This window comes from Petaurus breviceps, unplaced genomic scaffold (genome assembly GCF_028583685.1).
Source record: "Petaurus breviceps papuanus isolate PSGF00001 unplaced genomic scaffold, PetGlider_PUasm1.0 176, whole genome shotgun sequence".
NCBI classification, from domain to species: domain Eukaryota; kingdom Metazoa; phylum Chordata; class Mammalia; order Diprotodontia; family Petauridae; genus Petaurus; species Petaurus breviceps.
Genome location: NW_027185771.1, coordinates 13,883,345 through 13,892,495, shown reverse-complemented (window position 1 = coordinate 13,892,495; position 9,151 = coordinate 13,883,345). Strand labels below are relative to the sequence as shown.

Sequence of the window (9,151 nt, the reverse complement as noted above, 5' to 3'; positions counted from 1 at the left end):
TATTTGTAATCTCTATAGGCATTGTGAATATGGCATTGCTGATACATGTGGGGATAACACCACTTGATAGCTAAAATTGTATACTACCCTTGCAGCTCTCTAGAGTATAGAAAAAAGGAAAATGAGCCAGGGTTGAGTGGGCACAGCTATAGTATCACCAAGAAACATACACTTGGCTTCTCTTATGCCATCTGTCACATGATAATTTTTCAAATGGACCCAGCCCCTACTGTGATGTGATGCCTCTTAAGTACATGTTTGCCCAGAGCCCCCTGAACATTTATCATTTTCTTTTTTTTAATCATCTCTGTCACTCTGATGGATGTGAGGTTTAAACTCAGAATTGCTTTAATTTGCATTTCTCTAATTAGTAGTGATTTTGAACACTCTTTCATATGGCTGTATAGGTAACCTGGTTTTCTCCCTTGAGAACTACCTGTTCCAGATAATCATCATTCCTCTGCTTGAATATTTTCAGTTATGGGGACCATGATACCTAGCCATGCAATCAATGCCATTTTTAGTCAGTTCTAACTGTTAGAAAGTTTTCCTTATGTTGAATTTTCCTCCTGGTAAGCTCTACCTATTGTTCATAGCTCTTCCTTTGAGTGTTATTTAGAATAACCTTAACTTTAGAATTCACCTCAGATAGCTAGGTGACCTAATGAATGGCTTGGGGGCCTGTAGGCATGAAGACTCATCTTCCAGAGTTCAAATCTAGTCTTAGACACTTACTAGCGTGTGACCCTGGGCAAGTCACTTTACCCTTTTTGCCTCAGTTTCATAGGTGGGGAAGGAAATAGCAAACCACTCCAGAATCTTTGCCAAGAAAACCTCAAGTGGGGTCATGAGTCAGACTGGAAAGACTCAACAAAAAGCACATCACCTCCTCCCTTCTCTCTTGTCATCCCCAGTTCTGCCAACTATCAAATGCTTTATTCAATAAACACTTACTAAGTATTTACTATGTGTGTCACCGTGCTAGTGACTAAGGATGCTAAGGAGGTTACAATCCCGTAGGGGAGATAAGACATGTACAAAAATAAAGGTTCAATGGGGAGAGAGACTTGTGGAAGGAGGGATAATTCCTACCTGGGTGGACCTGGAGAGTTTCACTGGAGTATGATTAATTCCTCATATGGCATGTTTCCATATACCCTAACTCATACTGAACGCTCTCCAGTGGGTAATGGGCTTCCTAAAATGCAGGGCTCAGTACTCTCAGGGTAGTCTGATTAGGGCAGAAAACAGCAGAGCTTTCATTTCAATTGTTCTGCAAACTAGTAGGGTCACAGGGCTAGGATCACAGTCAGGTAACTTTGGGAATTATTAGTGAGAGGATAAGACCCCACCAGAGAGGTTGCTTTTCACCACAACAAAACTCTCTCTGCGCAGAGCCGCCCACATTGCACAGGCTTGAGTGCTGCTAAAACCGAACTGGAATTATCCAGGACACTCTGCCGGGAGTTCCTGACCAGGAAAAAGAAACAAACAAAACTGTTTCAATACAATCGGTTTCCTTTTATTTTATGGATTTAAGGGGTCCATGGGCTCCACCAGACTCTCAAGGACAATCTATGACTCGAGATCAAGAATCTGCTTGGGAAAAACTACCACCAACAGGTTTTTCCAGGCTCAGCTTAGTTGAGAGGGGTGAGGCAACTTTAAGCAGCGGGCCCTCTTATTGGCTGGAAGTGGCCCCGCTAGCTGGATTCTTATTGGCCTAAGCGCGGCGGAAGAAGGCGGGGCTGGGAAACCAAGGAACGTCACGTGCTTAACGGGCGTCCCACGGGGATAACGGGCGCCACGTGCAGAGGCCGCTGACCGTGAGGTGAAGAGGTGGGGGGGGGGGGAGGAATAGTGGGGTGCGGGCGCCTGATCTCATGGGCTACGCTTTCACCGTCGCCCCTTCCCCTTGTAAAGCTGGCGGGCGAAGCCCAGAGTCCCGCGAAGACCCGAGCTCGGAGGTGGGAGACTTGCTTCGGAGCCCCCTTCGGGCCTGGCCGCGTAAGCCGCGTGCCGGTGGCCAGGCCCCTTAAGCGCTCCGGGCCTCAGCTTCCCCGTTTATAAAAATAACAATCCTCCCAGCTCCTTCTCGGTGCCTCGGTTTCCTTGCCTGGAAAATGGGCACTTGAGCCCTCCGACCTCAGGGCAGGCCCCTTGACCACTCCCTGCCTCAGTTTCCTCATCTGTAAGATGGGAATAGTAGGAGCACCCCCACCCCACAAGGTGGCTGTGAGGTTCCATTGCTATCCCGTCTGTAAAAGCCCTTTGGAAGCGCTAGCGTGGCAGGGCAGGAGGGGGGCGGTCGCCACGTCGTGCGTGGGATGTGCTCAGGTCGTGCCCGTCTCTCCTCCCCCCCCCCCCATTCTCTAGCAGCTGTTTTCCCGGCATGGATGAGGCCACCCGCAGGAAGCCCCGCCTGGCAGCCTCCCTGCAGATGTCCCGCGGCCCCAGCCTGGGCTACATCCCCTGCAAACCCTCGGAAGGCTCTGCCCAGGCATCCTCAGAGGCGCAGCCCCAGCAGGCAGAGCCCCCAAAGGGCGAGGAACAGCAGCAGCAGCAGCAGCAGCTGGGGGCTGGGGACGGTAGGGAGGGTGCGGCCTTCCCGTGGGGGTTGGGTATCGGAACAGGGGCGGGAATCCTGAGGAACGCTGGAGAGGAGAAGGTGTAAGGGGGTAGCAAGGTCGTTTTCAGGCACCTGTATGTGTGGCACTGTGGTTGGAGCAGTGGGCCTGGGGCGTGATGGAGACCCTAGTTCAGGTGTGACTGCCTCACTTTACTCACCTGTAAGAAGGGGATAGTAATAGCAACTCCCTCCCAGCGTTATTATGAGGCTCAAAGTGAAATAATGTGCAATGCGAGATAATGCAGAGCCCGAAGTTGCTGTGTAAATGCTAGCTATCATTCTTATTAAGCAGGAAAAGTAGGCTTATGGTAAAGGGAGTAGACTTTTTCTTGGCTCCTCCTTTGAATGAGTGAGAAAGCATTTACTAAGCCTTTACTATGTACCAAGCACTGGATTGAGGACCAGGGTTACAGATACCAAAGGGAGACAGTCTTTATCTTCATAGAGCTTATAGTCTAACAGGAGTAGGCAACACATAGGTACACAGACCCTCTGTATTGTTATTGTTCTCATCACTAGTCACCATCTGGAATTTTCAGCTTGTTCCCACCTATGTAATTGTTAATATTTTCTCAGGTTGAATCTTATGGGGTTTTTTGTTTGTTTATATTTCTTGTTCTTTTATCACTTTCTATTCCCTTGCATTATTTTTTTGTCTTTGTTGGGTGTTTGTGACTGTCCAAACAGCATATTCTTGGAGGGCCACTTTGGTTTGGAAAGTTACAGGGGTGGTGAGTGGAGTCACAGGGAAGTAGATTGGCATACCCTTTCTAGGAGTAACTGGTAGCAGTTGCAGAGAGGGAGATTTTGGCTTAATGTCAGGATGAATGACTTGGCAGCACTGTTCAGAGGTGGAACGGCTGCCTTGGAAAGTGGTGGGTTCTTGCTCACTGAGGGTCTTTGAAGATGAGGGTAGATGACTTCTCATTGGAATGAACTAGAAGAAAGGCCAGTTTCGTTATGGTTTGGACTAGATGACCTTTGGGGTCTCTTCCAACTCTGTTTCTTGTTGGAGGCAGATGGGAGTTGGGGAGAGAGATTACTATAGTCAGTGAAGCCCCTTGGTATGAGGGAGGTAATGGGTAGGGGAACAGCTCTAGGGTGAGAGCCATGGGCCCTGTCTTCCAGGCCCAGCTAGCCTCCCTGGGCCCCAGTTTTCTATTCTGATCAAGCAGGAAGTTGGACTAAATGATCTCTCTCAGGCCACTTAAGGTTTCAGTTTTAACAGTCTGTGATTTACTGTGTTCTCCTTACTCTTTTTAGGGCCACTTTCAGATCCTCCCACTGTGCTGAGGCAGCTGATCCTAGGGCACAAAGACCCCCCTCCAGCCCAGGCCCTGAGCCTCCTCACTTGCTATGCTGCTGGCATGGGCCTTACTCTGCGCTTTGTGGAGAGTGACATCCAGGGTAAGTGAGGGAGGGGAGTGGTCACTGTGTGCTGAGCATTGGGATGAGATGGGAACCAATGTGTGTATCACTCCTGTTGCTCTGCCACATTCGTGCGATTAGGCAAATTATTCCTCTACATACTAGTTTCTTTTTTTAAATTAAATTTTACTTTTTTTCCTTTACTAAGTGTTTTTTTTTCCTTTTTATGCTAACCCCCCCCCCCCTTCAAAAAAGGAAATCAAACCCCTTATAACAAGTATGCACAGTCAGGCCAAGCACTGCCACTGGATCCATGTCCAGAAATGTGTGTCTCATTCTACGTGGAGTCCATCCTTATGCTTGGTGGTTGTGTTGATGGGAGTTCTCAAGTCCTTCAAAGCTATTCATTTTTACAATGTTGTTGTTGTCTTTGTATGAATTGTTCTTTGGTACTGCTTCCTTCCTGTCAGTTTAAACAAGTCTTCCCAGGTTTCTCTGAAACTTTGTCATTTCTTGTGGCACAAGAGAATTCATTCATATGTCATAACTAATTCAGCCATTTTGGAGCTATGTTTGGAACTGTGCCCCAAAAGTGACTAAAGTGGGTATACCCTCCAGCCCAGTGATATCATTATAGATCATTGCCCAAAAGAGATCAAAGAAAGGGAAGGGACCCACATGTATATCTATAGCTGCTCTCTTTTTGTGATGGCAAAGAACTATAAAACTGAGGGGATGCTCACCTCTTTGTTTCTTCCTTTTTCAAACGAGGGGGAAATTGGACTAGAATATCTCAAGGTCCTTTCATAGAACCTATAGATGTTAAAATGTGGTTTTGATTTTTCACGTAGGGGGTATTTTGAGGAAGGTCTGAGGGGCTTAGGAGGGAGCTGGGGGGCTGGTCTTCTGAGCAGGTGGGGCTGTGGAGATTCCCCTTCCTGATTCCAAACTCCCTTTCCTTCCTTTAGCTCCCTTCCGACACTTCTCTGTCTGTGCTGTGCTGGATGAGGTGTCCTGTCCCGAGGGCACCGGGAGCAGCAAGAAGGAGGCAAAGGGGCAGGCGGCCATCCTTGCTCTCAACTGGGTCAGAGCCCAGCTGGAGAACCCAGGTAGTCCTCCCTTAGGAGGAGGAGGAGGTTCCTAGTGGGGAAGGGCAGCTGTTTCTCCCACAGTAGGAAGGCAGGCACTACTCTGCTGCTGACTGCTCTTGTGATCTTGGGCAAATCACAGCTCCTTTCAGGGTCTCAGTTTTCTAATTTGTAAAATGAGATGGGTGTGTTAGTCTAAGGACCCTTTCGACTCTAGTGTCTGTGAGGTTAGACTGCCTGCAGGCCATCCCCTGATCAAGATGCCTGTGAGAGGAGAGGTAACCTTCTGCCTTGCCCTCATCTCTTCCCTGAACCCAGTCATGGTGTGTATGTGGGGGGACTGGGCTGTGGGATTCCTGGATTATAAAATCATCTTCCTCTGCCCCAGTTTCCTCCCTTTCACATTTGGAGCAGAGCCTTGTGTCCCACGTAACCCAAAAGGGCATTCCTAGATTTTCCCTTTTTTTTTTTTCCAGCCCCCTTCAAAGAACCTAACAACTTGCCGCTGTGTTCTTTAACCGCAGGTGAGCCTTCCCTCATAACTCTCCCTTCTACTCCTCAGATTACAGGCCTTGAGTCAGAGTGGTTATGTCTGAATGGGAGGCTTCTCTATTAACATCATTGCACGTGGTCTTCACCCTTCTTTGGAGACCTCTGCCGAGGTGGACACCTTCACTTTCCAGACAGACCACCCTGCTCTGAGTAGTTAGAACTTGTACCCATTCTTCTGGTTCTCCTTGGTCCCAGAAGCCAGCCCATCCCTGGCTCTTCTACCCCAAAGTGTGCTGGATGAAGAAAGAAGAGAATCAGCCTTGGGGATTGAGTGAGGGTCCTTCTTCTCCCCTGCCCTTCTTCTAGAGAACATCCTCCTTGGGGATTGAGTGAGGGTCCTTCTTCTCCCCTGCCCTTCTTCTAGAGAACATCCTGACCCACGAGCAGCGTTGTGCGGCTGTGGTGAGCTCTGGGTTTGACCGCCTTGTAGGTGAAAACTCCCCTTACCGGGGCTGCAAGCGGAGTATAGCAGCTGTCATCCTTGAAAGGGGTATGAAAGCCTGAGATTTTCCTTCCTAGAGCACCCCCTTCCCATCTTCTGTGGCCCCACCTCATCCTTCAGGAGGGGGCAGGGAACCCCCAGGATCTCTTCCCCTCTTGGTTTTCCTTTCCTTCCTCACTCTTAGGTCTCATCTGCTGATCTTCCCCAAGTCTTCCTTCCCGTTTGTCTCCCCAGCATCCCCTCCCCTTCCTTCAGGCTTCTTTTCCAGACCTCCTCCTCACCAGCCCTTCTTCCCCCTGTCCTTCCTACAGAGGTCCCAGATGAGCAGGGCAGCTGTAGGGAGACCTATGAGCTGGTTGCTCTGGGTACTGGTTCAGGTGGATACAGAGGCTGGGTTGAGTTCATGGGCCGAAGACTCCACGACACCCACGGCCTGGTTATTGCTCGCCGTGCCTTGGTCAGGTGAGGGGGAAAGAAAAGATGATTGGATCCTGAGCCCAGAGGGGTGGGGAGGGTGCTGATCATAAAATATCTACCTACTTGTCATTTTCTCCCTCTTTCTCAGGTTCTTCTTCCGGCAGCTCCTGCTGGTGGCTAGTGGGGGCCCAGAGGGGGCGGAACGATCAGTGCTAACCCCTCGACCAGGCCCTGGTCCCCCTCTTGCCCTGAAACCCAAAATCTTCTTACACTTGTACCTCAGTGACACCCCTGCGGGTGCTGCCCATGACATCTAGTACGCAGGACATTTGGATTTGGGGTTCTGAAAGGAGTGGGGAGGGAGTGGTCAGGATGGGAGAGGGAGGACAGAACAAAGAGATCTGAAGACTTGCTGTTTCTGTGCCAGTTTATTTCTCTGATCTCTCCCCTCCTTTCCCCCTTTCAGCCTCCCTTCCCCAGGGGGCTCTCTCCATAGTCCCTCCCTTCGTCTTCAAGCCCACTCCCGGGGAGAGCTGCGCCCGGTCTGTTACCTTGCCCCAGGATTCCGGGCAGCCAGGGTCTGTTCCCTGTCAGCCAGTGACAAGGTGGCACGGTGGGCCGTGCTGGGACTGGGAGGAGGCCTGCTGGCCCACTTTCTGCCCCCACTTTATGCGACCAGCCTCGTCATTGGTGAGAGGTCCAAGATGGGTGACTGTGGGGAGGAGTGGTAGAAAGGGGGAGGGTCTTGGAAAAACAGCACAGAGTCTGGGGTGGAAGGACAATTCACTGCCCCTCTAGCAACCTCAGTTTCCTCATCTGTATAAGGAGGTTAGACTGGATGATCTTGATAAGGGCCCTTCTAACTCTAAATCTTATGGGGGGGGGCAGTCAGGAGAGGTGGGCAAGTTATGTTTTTTGATGGAGAGATAACCCTCATCCCCTCAGACTTCTGCTTTTCCCTCACAGCTGACTCCTGCCATGACCCCTCAACTCTGCGTCGGGTCATCCATGACCGGCCCTGCCTAGAGGGAAGGCCAGGCCTGCCAGCTCCCTATGCTCGGAATCCCCTGCACCTGTTTCTGGGACCACCTGTGGCTCCCCAGGACTCGACACCCTCCAACTGCCAGGGCCTCAGCCTCAACTGGAGTCTGGGAGACAGTGGCCTGGAAGTTGTGGACACAAACACTGGCCGGGTGTGGTCAGAGTAAGGCTGGGCATTGTAGGGGAGAAGGGAGATGTGGAGATGGCAGAAAGTGGAAGACTCAGAGGTCATGGCCTCTTCTCTCCCTACCCAGAGGCTCCCTCGGTCCTCCCTCCCGCCTCTGCAAGGCTGCTTTTCTCCGTGCTTTCCGCCAAGCGGCCCAAGCCCTGGGAAGACTGGATCTCTTGGCATTGGATACATATGAGGTGGCGAAGGTCAGTGATCACTCTTTTCACTTAGTTCATTCATATCATGCCTTCCCCTAGGAGTGGGGCCTTGTCTTAAGCCCTCTTGTTTCTTCCTCCCCCATAAGGCTCAGGGCTGCTCTGATGTCTGGATTATCTCCTTTTTGTAGGCAGGGACATACCGTGCTGCTCGTCAGGAACTGACCACTTACCTGGAACAGCAGGACTTCGGCTCTTGGCCCTCCAAGCCTCTGGTGGGTGGGTTCTGTCATTGAACACAGGCTCTAGGAGGAAGCCTTAGATGTGTGTGTGTCTGTGTGGTGGGGTGGGGGAGAAGGGCTGTGGCTGGGGTTGGAAAGTGCCCAGGCATTAAGGAACGGGGCTGGGCATGATTCAGGGAAGAGGTAGTGAGGAGGGGACATTTGATAATAGTTGGAAGCTAGGTGCTTTATGCTTTGTCCTGAATAAATTCTTTGTTCTCTGTACAGTCTTGGTTGGAAATAATGTTCTCTGTCTTTTGACTCTCATGACGCCCTTGTGAGGTGGAGGGGCTAGTCCAGGAGGTATTATCCCTATTTTGTGGATGAGGGAGTGGAAGTTCAGAAGTTGAATGCCATGTATTGTCTTCCTGCTAAAGTGTGGGAAAGATGATTCACTAGACGTGGAAAAGGTTCAGAAAGCATTTGGCCAATAGGCCAGTGCCAAAGGGAAACTTTATATTCCCAAATTTTAGGTGGAAAATATTAAAATAGCAACCCCAAGGTAGGTCTGGGGAATCTTGCGATGAAAAATGTGATTCCCAGCTCGGTCTAACTAAGGGAATGGTTTTGTGCAGTGCTGTGCCCAGGACCTGTTTGAACTGTCAGATGATGGTAGTGATTCTGTACAGGGGCCAGGATCACAGATTCAGGGCTGACCACTTGTTTATATCACCAAGCATAATAAACTATGCAATATTATTGTTCTCTTCAGAGAAGTATGTGGTTCTGTCTGACTTTTCATCAAGTGCATGTTCCTGTAAACTATTTTCTAACCCTCATAGATTATTAACATATCATACTGCTGGGGAGTGACAGAAAGCAGATATTCAGAGTCAGGTCTTCTGGTTCCAGTTGCAGTCCTCTTACATTTTACAGACATTGAAGGAGTAAGTCCTGGCCCCCTCCACTCCAGGCCTGGTCTTCCTCTGTTCCTGGCCTCTCCTCTATCACTTTCCCTGGATACCTGGGAGACCTGTCAAAGGGCCTCCCTCCCTGTAGCAGCAAGCAC

General features: G+C 50.2%; 1 protein-coding gene across 1 annotated transcript; it reads left to right on the top strand.

Annotated features, from left to right (window-relative positions):
* The first annotated feature begins 1,738 nt into the window (after positions 1 to 1,738).
* ADAD2 (adenosine deaminase domain containing 2) lies at positions 1,739 to 8,841 on the top strand. Its single transcript, XM_069085924.1, has 12 exons — positions 1,739 to 1,831; positions 2,380 to 2,588; positions 3,893 to 4,036; positions 4,966 to 5,106; positions 5,562 to 5,609; positions 6,002 to 6,127; positions 6,391 to 6,541; positions 6,645 to 6,812; positions 6,963 to 7,186; positions 7,463 to 7,700; positions 7,792 to 7,912; positions 8,053 to 8,841. Exons 2-12 carry the CDS (start codon positions 2,393 to 2,395, stop codon positions 8,155 to 8,157), a joined length of 1,662 nt encoding a protein of 553 aa, XP_068942025.1. The 5' UTR covers positions 1,739 to 1,831; positions 2,380 to 2,392; the 3' UTR covers positions 8,158 to 8,841.
* Positions 8,842 to 9,151: the final 310 nt, after the last annotated feature.